Genomic DNA, 19,496 nt, shown 5'->3' on the forward strand with positions numbered 1-19,496 from the left:
GTGTGGTAGCTTTTGTAGAATGGGTAGGTCTGTTCTACAGCCCCTGACGTCATCACCTCATAACTATGGGAGGCAGTGGTGGTAGCTGTCGGGCCCTGCCGTGTGCCCTGACGTTCCATCTCTCATTAACATCGGCACATGGGTAGCTCTGTTTCTACAGCCTGACGTCATCACCTCATTAACATTGGTGGATGGGTGGAGCTCTCTTGACTACAGCCCTGACGTTCATGATTTCATTAAATGGCGTGGTGGTAGCTGTCTCGGCCTGACTCATCACCTCAGTTAATTGGCAGTGGGTAGCTGTCTACAGCTCCTGACGTCATTCACTCATAACATCGTCAGTGAGGTAGCCGTCTACAGCCCTTGACGATTCACAATCTCAATTAACATGGCAGTGGGTACCGTCTACAGCCCTGACAGTCATCATCTCATTAAACATGCAGTGGGTAGCCGTCTACAGGCCCTGACGTCACCATCTCATTAACATGGTAGTTGGGAGCTGTCTGACGGGCCCTTGACGTCATCATCTCATTCAACAGGGCAGTGTGGTAGCTCTCGACGCCCTGACGTTCATCATCTCATTAACATGGCGTGGCGTAGCTGTCTACAGTCCTGACGTCACCATCTCATTAACTGCGAGTGGTAGCTGTCTACGGCTCCTGACGTCATCACCTCGTTAGTACATCGCAGTGGGTTAGCGTCTTACAGCACCTGACTCATCACCTCTTAAACATTTGCGGGGGTAGCTGACTGCAGCCCTGAAGTGACACCTCATTCAACATGGCAAGTGGGTAGCTGTCTACGTGCCCTTAGGTTCATTACCTGCATTAACATGGAGCTGCGGCGTAGCTGTCTACAGCCTGACGTCATATCCTCATTACATGGCAGTGGGCGTCTACAGCCCTGACGTCAACATCTCATTACACACTGGCATGGGTAGCTGACTACAGGCCCTGATGTTAATGATCTTATTAACATGGGCAGGTGGGTAGCTGGTCACGCCCTGACGTCATAATCTCATTAACATGGCCGTGGGTTAGCTGTCTGCAAGCCTTGACTCATTCATTCTCGAATAACATCCGGCAGTGGTGTAGCTGTACAAGGCCCTGACTCATCATAATCATTAACATTGGCAGTGGGGTACGCTGTCTACAGCCCTGACGTCATTCATCTCATTACATGGCAGGGTAGCTGTCTACGCCCGACCGAGTCGATCACTCATTACATGGCAGTGGGTTAGCTGTTCTACAGCCCTGACTTCATCACTCATTAACATGCAGTGGGTAGCTGACTGCAGCCCATGACAGTCATATTCATTAACATGGCAGTGAGTAGCTGTCTGAAGCCTGAACGTCATCACCTATTAACATGCGCGTGGGTAGCTAGTCTACAGCCTGACTAGCATCTCATTTAACATGCAGTGCGGTGCTTCTACAGCCCCTGACGTCACCATCTCATGTAAACTAGGCGTGGGTAGGCTGCTGCATGCCTGACGTCATCATCTCGCATTGACATGGCGACGTGGGATAGCTGTCGAGACAGCACTGACTTCATCACTCATTAACATGGCAGTGGGTAAGTGTCGACGGACCCTGACGATCGATCAGCTCTTCAATTTGCAGTGTTGCTAGCTGTCTACAGCCCTGATGCACCATCTCATTATACATGGCATGGGTAGCTGACTGCAGCGCGAATCATCACTCATTGACATGGGCAGTGGGTAGCTGTCGACGCACCTGACGTTCATCATCTTCATTAACAGGCAGTTGGGTAGCTGTCTACAGACCTGACGTCACCATCTTCATTATACATGGCAGTGGTAGCTGTCTACGGGCCTGACGTCATCTCTCAATTAACATGGCATGGGTAGCTGTGTCTATCAGCCCTGACGTCACATCTCATTAACATGGCAGTGTGTGTACTGTCTACGCGCCCTGAACTCGTCGAATCCATCTCATTAGACACTGGCAGTGGGTATGCTGTCACGCTCCTGACGTCATCATCTTTGGATTCAACATGGCGAGCGGTAGCTGTCTGACAGCCCTGACGTCACATTCATTACTATGGAGTGGGTTAGCTGTCTACAAGCCTGACGTATCATCTCTCATTAACATTGGCATGGGTTAAGCTTTCTACAATCCCTGGACGTCCAATTCATTCTCATTAACAGGCAGTGGGTAGCTGTCCGACAGCCCTGACGGTTCATCATCTCATTAACTCAATGGGCAGTGGGAGCTGTCGTACAGCCCTGACTCGGATCTATCTCAGGAACATGGCAGGTGGGTAGCTGTCTGCAGCCCTGACGTCATCATCTCGTTAACATGGCAGTGGTAGCTGTCTTTACAGCCCTGCGTCCATACAAGCTCGATTACATGGCGTGGGTAGCTGACTGCCAGCCCTGACGTCATATGCTCATTAACATGGCAGTGGCGTTAGCTGTCGTAGCAGCCCTGACGTCATCATCTCATTAACATCTTGGCAGTGCGGGGTAGGCCGGTCTACAGCCTCTGACGTACTCATCTCATCTAACATTTGTGGCAGTGGGTAGACTGACTAGCAGCCCGACGTCATTCATCTCAATTAAACATGGCACGTGTCGGTAGCTGACTGCAGCCCTGACGTCATGCATCTCATTAACATGGCGAGTGGAGCTGTCCGACACGCCCTGACAGCACATCATCTCATTACAATGCAGTGGGTAGCTGTCGACGCCCTGACGTCATCATCTCATGATAACAATGGCAGTGGGTGCTGTCTACAGCCCTGACTCATATCTCGTTAATCATTGGCAGCTGGGTTAGCTGCTTCTTACAGCCCTACGTCATCATCTCATTAACATTTGGCAGTGGGTTAAGGCTAGTCGACGCCCTTGCACGTCATATCTCATTAATCATGGCAGTGGCGTAGCTGTCGACGGCCCTTGAGTCATCTCATCTCGTATTGAACATGGGCAGTGGTAGGCTGTCGACGGGCGCCTGCCCCTGACGTCATCATCTCATTAACATGGCAGTGGGAGCTGTCTTACCAGCCCTGACGTCATCAGTTCTCGATAACAGATGGCAGTGGGTAGCTGAATCTGCAGGCCTGATCCATCATCGTCATTAACATGCGTGGGTAGCTGTCTACAGCCTGACGTCATCATCTCATTAACATATGGCATGACGGTAGCTGTCACAGCCCTGACGTCAATCACCTCATTGAACAATGCAGTGGGTACTGGACTGCAGCCCTGACGTTCTCATCTCATTAACATGGCAGTGGGTAGCCGTCATACATTCCCTGAGTCATCATCTCATGAAACATGCAGTGGGAGCTGAATGCAGCCTCTGACGTATCATCATCATTAACCTGCTAGTGGGTAAGTGACTGGCAGCTCCTGACGTCGATTCCTATCTCCATTAACATGGCAGGTGGAGGAGTGTCTACAGCCTGAACGTCGATGCAATCTCATTAACATGGAGTGGGTAGCTGTCTACAGCCCTGAGTTCATCACCTCATGAACATGGTGCAGTGGGTATGACGCAGCCCTGACGTCATCACTCATTTAACATGGCAGTGGTAGCTGTACTACAGCCCTTGACGTTCATCATTCATTAACATGGGCGAGGTGGGTTAGCCGTCTACATGCTCTGAGTCATCACCTCATAAATGGCAGTGGTAGCTGTCGACGGCCCTCGACGGTCATATCATCTCGATTAACATGGCAGTGTGGTACCGTCATACAGTCCTGACGTCACCATACTCTTACAATGGCAGTGTGGTAGCCGTTCTACAGCACCTTGGCAACGGGTTCCCATCATTCAGTTTAACTGGCAGTGGTAGCGCTCGACGTGCTCTGACAGTCACCATGTCATTAAATGGCAGTGTAGCTGTCTACCCTGACGTTCATCACCTCATTAAATGCAGTGGCGAAGGCTGTCTACAAGCCCTGGACTCATCATTCTCAGTTGAAACATTGGCAGTGGGGTAGCTGTGCTAACAGCCCTGACGTCATCAACTCATTAACATGGGCAACGTGGGTAGCTGTCTGACAGCGCTGACGTACTATCATCTCATTAACATGCAGGTGGGTAGGACTGTCTACAGGCACCTGACGTCATCATCTCATGTAACATGCAGTGGGTAGCTGTCTGACGGCCTAGACTGTCCATATCTCATTAAGCATGGCAGTGGTAGCTGTCTATCATGCCCTGACCGTCACCATCTCATTAACATGCAAGTGGGTAGCGTCTACAGGCCCTGACGTCATTCATGCTCATTAACATGGCAAGTAGGTAGCTGGTCCGACGGCCCTGAACGTCATTCTCATTAAACATGGCAGTGGGTACTGTCTACAGCCCTGACGTCCTATCAATCTCATTTAACATGGCAGTGGGTACTGTCTAACAGCTCCCGGACGGTCACTCAACTCATTAACCATGGCAGTGGGTTAGCGTCTACAGACCCTGCGTCGTCTTCATTAACATGGCAGGGAGCGTTACAGCCTGACGTCATCATACTCAATTAAACATGCAGGTGGGTAGCTGTCTACAGGCCCTGACGTCGTCATTCTCACTTTAACATGGCAGTGGAGGTAAGCCGGATCTACGCCCTTGACTCATCATCTCATTAAAATGGCGCAGTGGGGTTAGCGTCTACAGCCACTGACGGTCACCATCCTCTTAACAGTTTAGCAGTGGGTAGCTGTCTACAGCCCTGACGTCATCATCTTCATTACATGGTCAGTGGGTAGCTGTCGACGGCCCTGCTCAATCATCTCATTTAAATGCAGTGCTGAGTAGCTGTTCTACAGCCCTGACGTCACTCACCATCATTAGATGCAGTGGGTAGCTTGTCTTACAGCCCTGATCTCATCTCATTAACATTGGGCAGTGAGGTTAGCCAGACTGCAGGCCTGACGTCATCAATACCGCATTAACATTGGGCAGTGGGTAGGCTGTCTACAGGCCTGACGTCTTATCTCATTAACATTCGCGGCAGTGCGGTAGCTGTCTACAGCCCTACGTCTATCATCTCATTATAACATGAGCACGTGGGTAGGCTGTCTACAGCATGAGTCACCATCTCATTAACATGGTCAGTGCGGTAGCGGTCTTACGGCGCCTGAGTCATCATCTCATTAACATGGCAGTGGGGGTAGCCGTCTACATCCCTGACGTCACCATTCAATTAACATGTGCCAGTGGGTAGCCGTCGAATGCCCTGACGTTCATCATCTCATTAACAGCGGGGTAGCTGTCTGCAGCCCTATATCATCTCATTAACATGGCGTGGGTAGTGTCTACATCGCCTGACGTCATCAACCTTTTCATATATAAACATGGCGTGGTAGCTGTCGCAGCCTGCGTCTTCTCCAGTTAACATGGCATGGGTAGCTGACTGCAGCCTGACGTCATCATCTCATTAACAGTGGCAGTGGGTTTAGCTGATAGCCAGCGCCTGACGTCATCATGGCTAATAACATGTGCAGTGATGGTAGCTGTCGACGCCCTGAGGTCATTCATGCTCTTTACATGGCAGTGGTAGCGGCTACGAGACTCTTACTGTCATAATTCATGAACATGGCAGTGGGTAGCTGAGCTCCACGGCTTGACTCATTCATCTCATTAACTTGGCGGGGTAGCTGTCGACGCCCTGACGCACAATCTTCATTTATAACATGCAGTGGGTAGCTGTCGGATACGCAGCCCTGACGTCTATCATGTCATTAACATGGCAGTGGGTAGCTCGACGCCCTGATCGTCATCATGCTCAATTAACATGCGGCAGTTGGTAGCTGCGACGGCTCTGACGTCATCATCTCTGTAACATGGCAGTGGGTGTAGGTGCCGGTCTACAGGCCTGACGTCATCATCTCATTAAACAATGGACAGTGGGTAGCTCAGTATCGACGTCCTAGACGTTCACATCTCATTCATGGCAGTGGGTAGCTGTACTACAGCCCTGACGTCACCATCTCATGTAGCATGGCAGTGGGTAGCTGTCTACCAGCCCTGACGTACATCTCTCTTACAATGCAGTGGGCTAGACTGTCATCTGGCTGTTCCTGACCGTCATATCTCATTAATCTTGGCAGTGGTAGCGCTACAGCCCTGACGTCATCACCCTCATTAACATGAGCATGGGTGTAGCTGTCTGCGCCCTGAGCGTCCAGATCACTCCCTCATTAACATCTGGCAGTGGTAGTGTCTAACTAGCACCTGACGTCATCATCTCATTAACATTGGGCAGTGGTAGCGTCTACTGGCCCTGACTCATTCATCTCCTTACATGTGCAGTGTGTGGTAGCTTCTGCAGCCCTTAGACGTCATCACTCATTAACATTGGCAGGTGAGTAGCTGTCTTGACATCTGCCTGACTTCATCACTCTCATGTTAAACCATTAGCCAGTAGAGGTGATCTGTCTGCCAGCCCTGACGTCATCACCTCATTAACATGCAGTGGAGCTGTCGACGGTCTCCTGACGTCACCATCTGCATTTAGACATGGCAGTGAGCTATCGCTGTCTACAGCCCGGACTTCATCACCTCATTAACATGGCGCAGGTGGGTAGTGTCGATGCAAGCCCTGGACGTCAAATATCTCATTAACAGTGGCAGTGTGTAGCTGGTCTACAGCCCTGAGCGTCATTACACCTCTTAACATGGCAGTGGGTACCCGGTTCTACATCCTGACGTCACCCATTTTCGTAACCAGTGGCGTGGGTAGCTGTCTACCAGCCCTGACGTCATACTCATTGTTACACTATTGGCAGGGTGTAGCGTCTACAGCCCTACGTCATCACTTCTTATCAACATAGCAGATGTTGGCGGTAGTGGTCTACAGCCCATAGAATTGTTCATCATGCATGTAACATGACAGTAGCGGTAGTCGTGTCTACAGCCCTGACGTCATCATCTCATTAACATGGCAGGTGGGTAGCTGTCATGGCAGACCCTGACGCCATCACCTCATTAACATGGCAGTGGGTAGCCGTCTATCATCCCTGACGTCATGCATCTCTCATTCAACCATTCGGAACCAGATGGAGGCTTAGCTGACTGCCAGCCCTGACGTCCCATCATCTTCATTAACATCGGCAGTGAGGTAGCTTCTACATGCTCCTGACTGTGTCATCATCTCATTAACATATGGCAGTTGTAGTGTAAGATGCTGTCGACAGCCCTGACCAGTCACATCCTATTAACATGCAGTGGGGTAAGACTGTTCGAATCTCCCTTGACCTCATCTTCTCATTAAATTTAGGCTAAGTGGACAGGTAGCTGTCTACAGCCCTGACTGTCATCCATTCTATTAACATGGCAGTGGGTTAAAGCTGTCTACAGGCCTGACTCATCATCTCATTAAACATGGCAGTGGTTCGGTTACGCTGTCACAGCCCTGACGTCAGTTTATCTTCATTTAAACATTGGCAGTCGTAGGATACAGGTACTGTCTACAAGCCCTTTGAGCGTCATACCTCATTAACATGGCGTGTGGTCAGCTGTCGACGGCCTGACTCGATTCATCTTTTCTTAACATGGGCATGTGTTGTCCGGTTGTAGCTGTTTTACAGTCACCTGATCGAGTTCAATCATTCCTTCCTTAACATTATGGCAATGTCCTTATAGACATTTATGCCCTTTATATAGCATGTTGTCATTAGGTATATGACAATCGGGTAGTGTTACAGCCCTGACGTCATCATCTTATTTTACAATGGCCGTGGGTAGCTGTCGTACAGCCCTGAGTCATTTACACTCATTACACTATTCATTTGGCAGTGGGGTAGCTGTCGACGGCCCTGAGTCATTCATCTCATTAAGCATGTGCAGTGGGGTAGCTGTCACATCCCTGACGTCATCACCTTCATTACATGGCATGTGGGAGCTTGTCTACAGCGCCTTGACGTCATCATACTCATTAACATGCATTGGTGCTGTCGACGCTTGATCCTTCCTGACGTTACATAATCATTACAGACGAGGGTCCCTTACGCTAAGTGAGGGTAGCTATCTACAAGCCACTTGACGTCATCATCCATTAGCATGGCCATGTGCGGTAAGCTGTCCTATACAGCCCTGACGCAATCATCTCATTTAACATGACAGTGGGTAGCCAGTCTACATGCCCGTGACTTACATGGCAACCTCATATAACTTGGCGTGTGGTAGCCGTGCTACACCCCTGACGTCTCATCTCATTAACATGCAGGTGGGTTAGCTGTATACAGCGCCTGACGGTCATCATCTCATTAACATATCAGTGGTACCGTCTTACAGCCCTGACGTTCAGTCATCTTATTAACATGCAGTGAGGTAGCCTGTCTAAGCTCCTGACGTTCATCATCTCATTAACAATGGCAGTGGGTAGCCGTCTACAAATCAGCCTGACGTCATCAACCTCAGTTAACATGCAGTTGGGTAGGCTGTCGACGCGGCCGGCCTCTTACTGTCATCATCATCATTTATAACATGTCAGTGAGTAAGCGTCTACATCCACTTGACGTCATCACCTCATTTAACATTGCTCATTGTGGTAGCCTGTCGAGGCCCTGACCGTGCCTTCATCTATTCTAACATGGGCTAAGTGTACAGCTTATTCCCGTTAGCTGTCTATACATTCTTTAAACATTTTGGTAGCTGGTCTACAGCCCTGTATCTCACCATGCTCATTAACATGGCAGTGGGGTAGTTCTAAAAGCCCTGTACGTCATCACCTCATTAACATGCGGTGGTAGGCGTCTACCACCCTGACGTCCATCATCTCAGTTAACATGCATCGGTAGCTGTCTACAGCCCTTACGTCATTCACCTCATAACATCGGCAGTGGATAGCTGTTCTTAAGCAGCCGCTGACTCATCTATCTCATTAACATGGCCAGGGTAGCTGTTACGAGCCCTGCGTCGACCATCTCATTAACATGGCAGTGTAGCTGTCTACAGCCTGACGTCATACCTCATTAACATGGCAGGTGGAGCTGTCTTACACCTGCACTCTCATCTCATTACATTTGGCTATGGTGTTAGCTGTCTACCAAAGCCCGACGTCATTCTTCTCCATTAACATTGGTCAGTGGGTAGCTTTACAGCCCTGACGTCCATCATCTATTAACATGGCGTGGGATACATAGACATAGGGCTTGTCGACTCCCACCTGTACGGCATCACCTCATTAACATGGCACGTGAGAGTAGCTGTCGACCGGCTCCCTGACGTCTTCATCTCATTCACCATCTGCAGTGGTAGCTGTCTAACAGCCCTGACGTCATTTTCACCTCATTTACACATTAGAGCACTGTCAGGTATGCTGAACTAAACAGTCCCTGAGTCTGTGCATCATCTCTATTAACATCGGCAGTGGGTAGCTGTTACAGCCCTGACGTCCATCATATATTAACATGCAGTTGGGTAGTGCATCACGCACCTGACGTCATCACCTCATTTACATGGCAGGGGTAAGCTGTCGAAGCCGACGGTCATCATCTCCATTAACATGGCAGGGGGGTAGCTGTCTACAGCCCTGACGTCATCAACCTCATGACATGGCAGTGGGTAGCTGTCGACATCCCTGACGTCATATATTCATTATAACATGCAGTGGGTAGCTGGTCTACATGCGCCTGCCGTCATCATCTCGATTAACATGCAGTGAGGTCAGCTGTCTACCTACAGCCTGACGTCATCATCTCATTAACGATGGCGTGGTAGCTGACTGCAGCCTGACGTCTCACCTCTTAACATGGCAAGTGAGGTAAGCTGTCGACACCCTACGTCATATCTCATTAACATGCATGTGGTTAAGCTGGTCTACATCCCTGTTACGTCATCTATCTCTATTCACATCTTGGCAGTGTCGGTAGCCTGTAATACGATGCCCTGAACGTTCAATCCAATCTCGAATTACATGGCATGTGGTAGCTGTCTACAGCCTGACGTCATCACTTCATTAATTGGCAGTTACGTCTAGCTGTCTACGGCCCTGACGTACATCACCTCATTAACATGCGCAGTGAGGTAGCTAGTCTACCAGCCTGATCGTCTATCACCTCAATAACAGGGCAGTGTATGGATAGCTAGTCTACCGCCCTTGACGTATCTCTCATTAACATTGGCATGGTGTTGAGTAGTCTGTCGACTTGCCTGTACGTCATCATACTCATAACATGCAATCTGACAGGTAGATGTCTACTAGCCCGGACGTCACCATCTCATTAACTGCAGTGCGTGTTCTAGTTGTCTACAGCCCTGTACGTATTCAATCTTTTACAATGGCAGTGATCATACGGTACGCTCGTCGACAGCCTGAGTTCATCATTCTCCATTAACTGGCGTGGAGTAGCTGTCTACGCGCCTGATCATCATCTCATTACTTGCAGGGGGTAGTCTGTTCTAACAGCTCGTACGTCTTTTTCATCACTCATTAACACTGGCAGTGCTGTGTCTAGCTTACAGCTCCCTGACGTCACTCATCTATGATATAAGAATACATGGGTAGCTGTCGACAGCCCGTGATTCATCACCTCATAACATGGAGCAGTGGGTTAGCTGTAACTACATTTCCTTCTACCCTTATAGACTTATCTCCATTAACATGCAGGGGGTAGCTTCTACAGCCCTGAAACGTCCATCCTCCATTAAACATGGGCATGGGTAGGCCGTCTACATTCCCTGACTTCATCATCTCATTTAACATGCTGGGAGGGCGTACAGACCTGACTCCATTTTTTTTCATCTCATTAGCATGCGTGGGAGCTGCGACATCGCCTGACCTCATTCATCTCATTAACATGCAGTTGCAGGTAGCTGTCGACGGCTGCCTACCGTCATATCTCATACATGGCAGTGGTAGCGTGACTTGCAGCCCTGACGTCATATCTTCATTAACATGGCAGTGGGTATCTGGTCTACAAGGCCCTGACGTCATTGATGTCCATTTAACCATAGGCAGTGGGGTAGCTGATCTACAGCGCCTGACGTCATCATTCATTAACATAGGCCCGTGGAGTAGCTGACTGCGCAGCGCCTGACGTCTCATCTCGATGTAACATGGACAAGTGGGTAGCTGTCGACAGCCCTGTTGACGTCATCATCCTCCATTAACATGGCAGTGGGTAGACTGTCCTACAGGCGCCTGACGTCATCATCTCATTAACCTGGCATGTAGGAGTAGGCTGTCCATTCAGCGCCTGACGTCATCATCTCATTAGACATGGCAGTGGGGTACTGTCTACAGCCCTGACGTCATCATCTCAGTAAACATGGCAGTGGGAGCTGGTCGCGGCGCCTGTACGTATCACTCATATAACATGCAATGGGTAGCTGTCTACAGCGCCGGAAGTCATCTCTCTAACAGAGCAGTGGGTAGCTGTCTACTAGCGCTGACGGTCATTCACCTCTTAACATGGCAGTGGGTAGCTGTCTACAGCCCTTACGTCAATCACCTCATTAACATGGCAGGTGTCGGTCACTGTCTACAGCCTGGACTCATCACCTCATAAATCATGGCAGATGGGTAAGCTGGTCGACGGCGCCATGACGTGATCAAGTCCATTAACATGCAGGGGGTAGCTGCTCTACGCCTGACGTCATCATCTCTTAACATGGCAGTTGGGTTAATCTGTCTACAGCCTGTAGTCATCATCTCATTAACTTGGCAGTGGTAGCTGTCGACCAGCGCCTGACTCAGCCATCTCATTAACATGCAGGACAGCTACCCACTGCCATGTTAATGAGATGATGACGTCAGGGCTGTAGACAGCTACCCACTGCCATGTTAATGAGATGATGACGTCAGGGCTGTAGACAGCTACCCACTGCCATGTTAATGAGATGATGACGTCAGGGCTGTCGACAGCTACCCACTGCCATGTTAATGAGATGATGACGTCAGGGATGTAGACAGCTACCCACTGCCATGTTAATGAGATGATGACGTCAGGGCTGTAGACAGCTACCCACTGCCATGTTAATGAGGTGATGACGTCAGGGCTGTAGACAGCTACCCACTGCCATGTTAATGAGATGATGACGTCAGGGCTGTCGACAGCTACCCACTGCCATGTTGATGAGGTGATGACGTCAGGGCTGTCGACAGCTACCCACTGCCATGTTAATGAGATGATGACGTTCGTTACATAGATAATGTATGATATAATAAGTTCATCGGCATATCATGCTCTTCTCAACAACATAACAGTGTTCTAAGAACGCTATAAAAGTTACAGCACTCACAAAACAGTAGAAGCATCATCGACACTAATAAACAAATGTAAACATCAACATATAAATAAAATAATACAGCCCTGCATGTGCCTAACCCTAACAGAAGTAGAGAACAGACAGCCTTAACCAAACCATTGCAATAGTGACACCTAAGTGACAGTCGCTCTCACACTGTCATCACGCTGCAGCATAGCAGACAGGTGGGTGAGGTGTACCTTTAATGATCTTGCGTAGGTAAGGGTCAAGGTTGATGGCAAACAGGTGGTTGAGGTGTACCTTTAATGATCTTGCGTAGGTAATGGTCAGGTGATGGCAAACAGGTGGTTGAGGTGTACCTTTAATGATCTTGCGTAGGTAATGGTCAAGGTTGATGGCAAACAGGTGGGTGAGGTGTACCTTTAATGGATCTTGCAAGGTAAGGTCAAGGTTGATGGCAAACAGGTGTTGAGGTGTACGCTTTAATGATCTTGCGTAGGTAAGGGTCAAGGTTGATGCAAACAGGTGGTTGAGGGTGTACCTTTAATGATCTTGCGTAGGTAAGGGTCTGAGGTTGATGGCAACAGGTGGGTGAGGTGGTACCTTTAATGATCTTGCATAGTAAGGGTCAAGGTTGATGGCAAACAGGTGGCTTGAGGTGTACCTTTTATGATCTGGCGTAGGTAAGGGTCTAGGTTGATGGGCAAACAGGTGGTTGAGGTGTACCTTAAATGATCTTGCGTAGGTAAGGGTCAAGGTTGATGGCAACCAGGTGGTGAGCGTGTAGCTTTAATGATCTTGCGTAGGTAAGGGTCAAGGTTGATGGCAAACAGGTGGTTGAGGTGTACCTTTAATGATCTTGCGTAGGTAAGGGTCAAGGTTGATGGCAAACAGGTGGTTGAGGTGTACCTTTAATGATCTTGCGTAGGTAAGGGTCTAGGTTGATGGCAAACAGGTGGTTGAGGTATACCTTTAATGATCTTGCGTAGGTAAGGGTCAAGGTTGATGGCAAACAGAAGGAAGAGTCGCATGTCTGCGACGGTGAGCTTGACGCTGACGCTGCCGCTGCTCAGAAACACGTCAAACTTGCGCGGGTTGCGGTCGATCTCCAGCAGTGGCTCCACCTCCTTCATCGTCGGAATGTCGTCCTTGATCCTGCGACGACAAGCGAGCATCCTCATGACATCGTGCAATAAAACCATGCCGTCAATCGAGTCGTGTCGCTAAGCTTACCTTTACAGCCGAGTCTGTATACCACAGTCAAGAGAAACCCGATTGTCCTTTATAGACAGATGTCCTTTATAGACAGGGTGTCTTTATAGACAGGTGTCCTTTAATACGACAGAAGTCCTTTATAGAGCAGGTGCCCTTTATAGACAGGTGTCGCTTTATAGACAGGTGGCCCTTTATAGACAGGTGTCCTTTATAGACAGGTGTCCTTTATAGACAGGTGTCCTTTATAGACAGGTGCCCTTTATAGACAGATGCCCTTTATAGACAGGTGTCCTTTATAGACAGGTGTCCTTTATAGACAGGTGTCCTTTATAGACAGGTGACCTTTATAGACAGGTGTCCTTTATAGACAGGTGTGCCTTTATAGACAGGTGTCCTTTGATAGTCATGCAGGTGTCCTTTATAGACAGTGTGTCGCTTTTATAGACAGGTGTCCTTTATAGACAGCTGTCCTTTATAGACAGCTGTCCTTTATAGACAGGTGTCTTTATAGACAGGTGTCCTTATAGACAGTGTCCTTTATAGACAGGTGTCCTTTATAGCCAGGTGTCCTTATAGACAGGTGTCCTTTATAGACAGGTGTCCTTTATAGACAGCTGTCCTTTAGACAGTGCCATTATGACAAGGTGGTCCTTTATAGACAGGTGTCCTTTATAGACAGGTGTCGCTTTATAGACAGGTGTCCTTTTATAGCCAGGTGTCCCTTTATAGACAGGTGTCCTTTATAGACAGGTGTCCTTTATAGACAGGCTGTCCTTTAGACAGGTGTCCTTATAGACAGGTGTCCTTTATAGACAGGTGTCCTTTATAGACAGGTGTCCTTTATAGACAGGTGTCCTTTATAGACAGGTGTCCTTTATAGCCAGGTTTCCTTTATAGACAGATGTCTCTTTATAGACAGGTGTCCTTTATAGAACAGGTGTCCTTTATAGACAGGTGCCCTTTATAGCCAGGTGTCCGTTTATAGACAGGTGTCCTTTAGCCAGGTGTCTCTTTATAGCCAAGGTTTCCTTTATAGACCAGATGTCCTTTAATAGACAGGTGTCCTTTATAGACAGGTCGCCTTTATAGCAGGTGTCCTTTTATAGACAGTGTTAAGGCGAGGCTGTCCTTATAGACAGGTGTCCTTTGTATAGACAGTGTGTCCTTTATAGACAGGTGTCCTTTATAGACAGGTGCCCTTTATAGACAGGTGTCCTTTTTATAGAAGTAGTCTTAATGTATAATGAGTGCCACTCGTAGGAAAATCAGAAGCCTTCTCTATAGACAAGTGTTCGTTCTACATAGGTATCCACTTAATTTCACCTGTTCCACTTGTTATGCTACCTGTCATAGGTGACATTGCTATCTCGTTTATCCTACCTGTCATAGGTGACATTGCTATCTCGTTATCCTACCTGTCATAGATGACCTTCAGTGGCAGGTTGTCTCCAAATTTGCGCTCTTCCTCTCAAAGAGAGGATTACGCCAGGATATTCTGTAGGGCCACTGTTCAGTGATGTAGACCCCACGAGCCAGCTTCAGCCACTGGAACTCTATACTGAAGGCACGCAGCACCGACCTACACACAGAAATAGAGAGAGAAATCAAGAGATTTCTCCTGGACATACAGTTATCCTTCACGTGTAAAGCAGGCAACACTCGACTGTACATGAATGGGGTGAGAGGCATAGATCATCGTAGATAGACTGAGCACCTAGGTAATGTGGAGTAACTTTCATAAGAGAGTTGAGTCATTTATTCCTACCAAGAAACAGAAATACAAGCTCACAGACAGAAAGACGGATGTGAAGGATAGTGAAATATTTGATGGAGCAAACAGACAAAAATACGGATGCAAGAACTGTCAGACAGAATGACAAACAGTCGGCCGGACGACGGACAGTGGGCAGTGTGAAACACATGCACACGTACCCGTGATGTAGACTATGTTCATGAGGCGACGCATGTTTGCGTGGGTTGATGTCACTGAGTAGTCGTGGTTGCCGACAACCTTACTGATGTCGCCACGATGACATCGGTGTGTGAGACAGATTGCTGCTTCCGACGACGACGTCCAACGGCGAGCCGACGTCAACCCCCCTCCACCCGCGCCGCCGCCCCGGCAACACCCCGCCGGTTGAGGAATGGAACGATCCGGCCGTGTTCGAGCGCTGCTTGCATTTGTGCTTCTTCTTCGCCTTTGTGACGTCCTTCAGTGACGAAAAGGTGTCCGAGTGAGACGGTAGCCCTGCTAGAGACAGATGGTGAGACGGTGAGCCCCTGCTAGAGACAAGACGTGAGACACGGGAGGCTGAGGCCTGCTAGAGACAGACGTGAGACACGGGAGGCTGAGGCCTGCTAGAGACAGACGTGAGACACGGGAGGCCGAGTCCTGCTAGAGACAGATGTGAGACAAGAGTCCTGCTAGATGACCACGCCCTTTCAAATATTGCCCCCTATCGGTGGGTAGAACTAGACCAGTATGAACGTGTTATTAACGTGCCAATATATTTATGTTCCAACACTTCGTTGCTATGGTTCGACTTTAGAACGTCCTATCGCGACAATGATTGGCTAGAACCACTTGTCAATCATGCCAGGTGAATAGTTAAGTTGGTGTAGCATCACAAATAGAAGTTATAGGATATTACACTACATGGTTTGCTTAGGGAATGCAAGATACGCATCATATGGATGCATCTACGACGTATTTCTACTTAGCAGTTTCTAATCGTATTGCCTGGAATCCTTTTTTGTCGTCTCCAAAGCTTCGATGCAGTGACGGAGGCACTCCATTCTGTGCAACTTTAACCTGTAACACAGGCAGTCGCAGACGTTACCACGCGTTGCTGATGTAACACGAATATGTGTGAGTGTGTGAGAAGAACTCAACTGTATCGCCACAACAAGATCTAACGTACTACACATTCTACCATTCTTCCACCGGCTGAACCAAGGCAGGATAACTAAATCATCATCAGGGTGTGGCTGCTATGCGGAGGGAGCCACTGGTCGTGAGTGCGAGCGTGAGAGCCCACGACGGCCGTGACCCCTGGTTACCATGCTTACCTGCTGTGCGAGCGCGGGATTCTGCAGATAGAAGGGCAAGTGAACGAGATTCCTCAGGTAGTCCATGCCGGTGATGCTCGACTCGTGGAACGCGCTGTGAAGGTGTTGTTCCAACGCCTTGATCGTCACCTGAGGGTCGATCGTGAGAACAGTGATGAACGGCGACTCCTTGTCCGTGAACAACAGCAGCACCGTGTCGAGAACCTGAGAACAACAAACATGTGTGCGTGAACAGCAGCACTGTATCGAGAACCTAGGAACAAGGAACATGTGTGTCCGTGAACAACAGCAGCACCGTGTCAAGAACCTAGAAACAAAAAACATGTGTGTGCATGAACAACAACAACACCGTATCGAGAACCTAGGAACAACAAACATGTGTGCGTGAAGAACAGCAGCACTGTATCGAGAACCTAGGAACAAGGAACATGTGTGTCCGTGAACAACAGCAGCACCGTGTCAAGAACCTAGAATCAAAGAACATGTGTGTGCATGAACAACAACAACACGTATCGAGAACCTAGGAACAACAAACATGTGTGCGTGAAGAACAGCACCGTGTCAAGAACCTAGGAACAAGGAACATGTGTGTCCGTGAACAACAGCAGCACCGTGTCAAGAACCTAGAAACAAGGAACAGAAATGTCTATGAACAACGAATGAAACAGTGTTCCTAACAACAGCGGCATCAGCACGAGAACACACAAACGAGGAACATAACAGACTGTATGTGAACAACCACAGTGCTAGGCCGAAAACCTAATAACAAGGTTAGCCACGAACGTAGCGTGCGTAAGAGAGAGGAGGAGGAGGGGAGCTCCTCTGTTCGTACCTGTATGACCTTCTCCTGCTCACAGCTGTCGAGGCCGTCTACGATGACAACGAGGCGGGTGTCTGTGTTCGTGAACGCATCGATGCACTTCACCAGCTTGTTCATGTGAGCAACCTCTAGCTTCAGACTCTGAATGAAGCCTGCAAACAGAGAACGTGCCGTGAGATGCTTTATCTGCCATGTTAGGCTGCGACTTCCTCCTTATGCTCGCCATGTTAGGCTGCGACTTCCCCCTTAATGCTCGCCATGTTAGGCTGCGACTTCCCCCTTAATGCTCGCCATTTAGACTTTTTTACTCTAGTCTCTGGCATCTCAGCTTCTCTCCTCATCCTCTCATCTACCATCCTTCCCATCTCCTCTTCTCCTCTTCTCCATCCCTGCTTTCCTCCCCTCCTCCCTCCCCCACCCTATAATGAGTGCCACTCGTAGGAAAATCAGAAGCCTTCTCTATAGACAAGTGTTCGTTCTACATAGGTATCCACTAATTCACCTGTTCCACTTGTTATGCTACCTGTCATAGGTGACATTGCTATCTCGTTATCCTACCTGTCATAGGTGACATTGCTATCTCGTTATCCTACCTGTCATAGATGACCTTCAGTGGCAGGTTGTCTTCCAGATTTGCCTCTTCCCTCTCAAAGTAGAGGATTACCCAGGATATTCTGTAGGGCCACTGTTCAGTGATGTAGACCCACGACGCCAGCTTCAGCCACTGGAACTCTATACTGAAGGCACGCAGCAGCCGACCTACACACAGAAATAGAGAGAGAATCAAGAGATTTCTCCTGGACATACAGTTATCCTTCACGTGTAAAGCAGGCAACACTCGACTGTACATGAATGGGGTGAGAGGCATAGATCATGTAGATAGACTGACACCTAGGTAATGTGGAGTAAACTTTCATAAGAGAGTTGAGTCATTTATCCCACCAAGAAACAGAAATACAAGCTCACAGACAGAAAGACGGATGAAAGGATAGTGAAATATTTGATGGACAAACAGACAAAAATACGGATGCAAGAACTGTCAGACAGAATGACAAGACAGTCGGCCGGACGGAGGGACAGTGGGCAGTGTGAAACACGTGCACACGTACCCGTGATGTAGACTATGTTCATGAGGCGACGCATGTTGCGTGGGTTGATGTCACTGAAGTAGTCGTGGTTGCCGACAACCTTACTGATGTCCCACGATGACATCGGTGTGTGAGACAGATTGCTGCTTCCGACGAACGACGTCCCAGACCGAGCCGACGTCAACCCCCCTCCACCGCCGCCGCCGCCCCCGCCAACACCCCCGCCGGTTGAGGAATGGAACGATCCGGCCGTGTTCGAGCGCTGCTTGCATTTGTGCTTCTTCTTCGCCTTTGTGACGTCCTTCAGTGACGAAAAGGTGTCCGAGTGAGACGGTGAGCCCTGCTAGAGACAGAGGTGAGACGGTGAGCCCTGCTAGAGACAGACGTGAGACACGGGAGGCTGAGGCCTGCTAGAGACAGACGTGAGACACGGGAGGCTGAGGCCTGCTAAGAGACAGACGTGAGCACGGGAGGCCGAGTCCTGCTAGAGACAGAGCGTGCAGACCGAGTCCTGGCTAGAGTGACGCACGAATACCCTTTCAATATTGCCCCCTATCGGTCGGTAGAACTAGACCAGTATGAACGTGGTGTTATTAACGTGTGCCAATATATTTATGTTGCCAGAACAGCTGTCCGGTTGGCTATGGTTTCGAGTTTAAGAACGTCGCTATCGGCGACAGATGATTGCTAGAACGCATTGTCAATCATGGCCAGGTGAATAGTTAAGTTGGGTGTCGCATCACACAATAGAAGTTATAGGGATATTACTACTACATGGTTTGCTTAGGGATGGCAAGATACGGCATCCATATGGCTGCATCTACGACGTATGTTCTCGCAGTTTTTCTAATCGTATTGCCTGGAAGTCTTTTTCTGTCGTTCCAAAATGCTTCGATGCAAGTGCCGAGGCACTCCATTCTGTGCAACTTTAACGCTGTAACACAGGCAGATCGGCAGACGGTTACCACGCGTTTGGCTGATGTACAGCGAATTATCGTGTGAGTGTGTGAGAAGAACTCAACTGTATCCGGCTCAGCAAGCAAGATCTAAGGGTACTACACATTCTACATTTTCCACGCGGCTGAACCAAGGCAGGATAACTAAATCAATCATCAAGGGTGTGGC

At 48.9% G+C, this 19,496-nt stretch overlaps 1 protein-coding gene across 4 annotated transcripts in view; it reads right to left on the bottom strand.

The window, feature by feature from the left end:
- LOC106811511 (kinase D-interacting substrate of 220 kDa-like) overlaps positions 1-18,716 on the bottom strand; it is a 27,673-nt gene extending 8,957 nt beyond the window's left edge. For all 4 annotated transcript variants that reach the window (XM_014815157.1, XM_014815158.1, XM_014815155.1 and 1 more), the window contains exons 1-3: positions 18,393-18,716; positions 17,877-18,042; positions 13,150-13,334 (exon numbers count right to left, since the gene is read on the bottom strand). In XM_014815157.1, the coding sequence (XP_014670643.1) occupies positions 13,150-13,334; positions 17,877-18,042; positions 18,393-18,495 (454 nt within the window). In that variant the 5' untranslated portion in view covers positions 18,496-18,716. The remainder of the gene's footprint in view (positions 1-13,149; positions 13,335-17,876; positions 18,043-18,392) is intronic.
- Between the last annotated feature and the right edge of the window lie 780 nt (positions 18,717-19,496).

This window comes from Priapulus caudatus, unplaced genomic scaffold (assembly GCF_000485595.1).
Source record: "Priapulus caudatus unplaced genomic scaffold, Priapulus_caudatus-5.0.1 Scaffold547, whole genome shotgun sequence".
NCBI classification, from domain to species: Eukaryota; Metazoa; Priapulida; class Priapulimorpha; order Priapulimorphida; family Priapulidae; genus Priapulus; species Priapulus caudatus.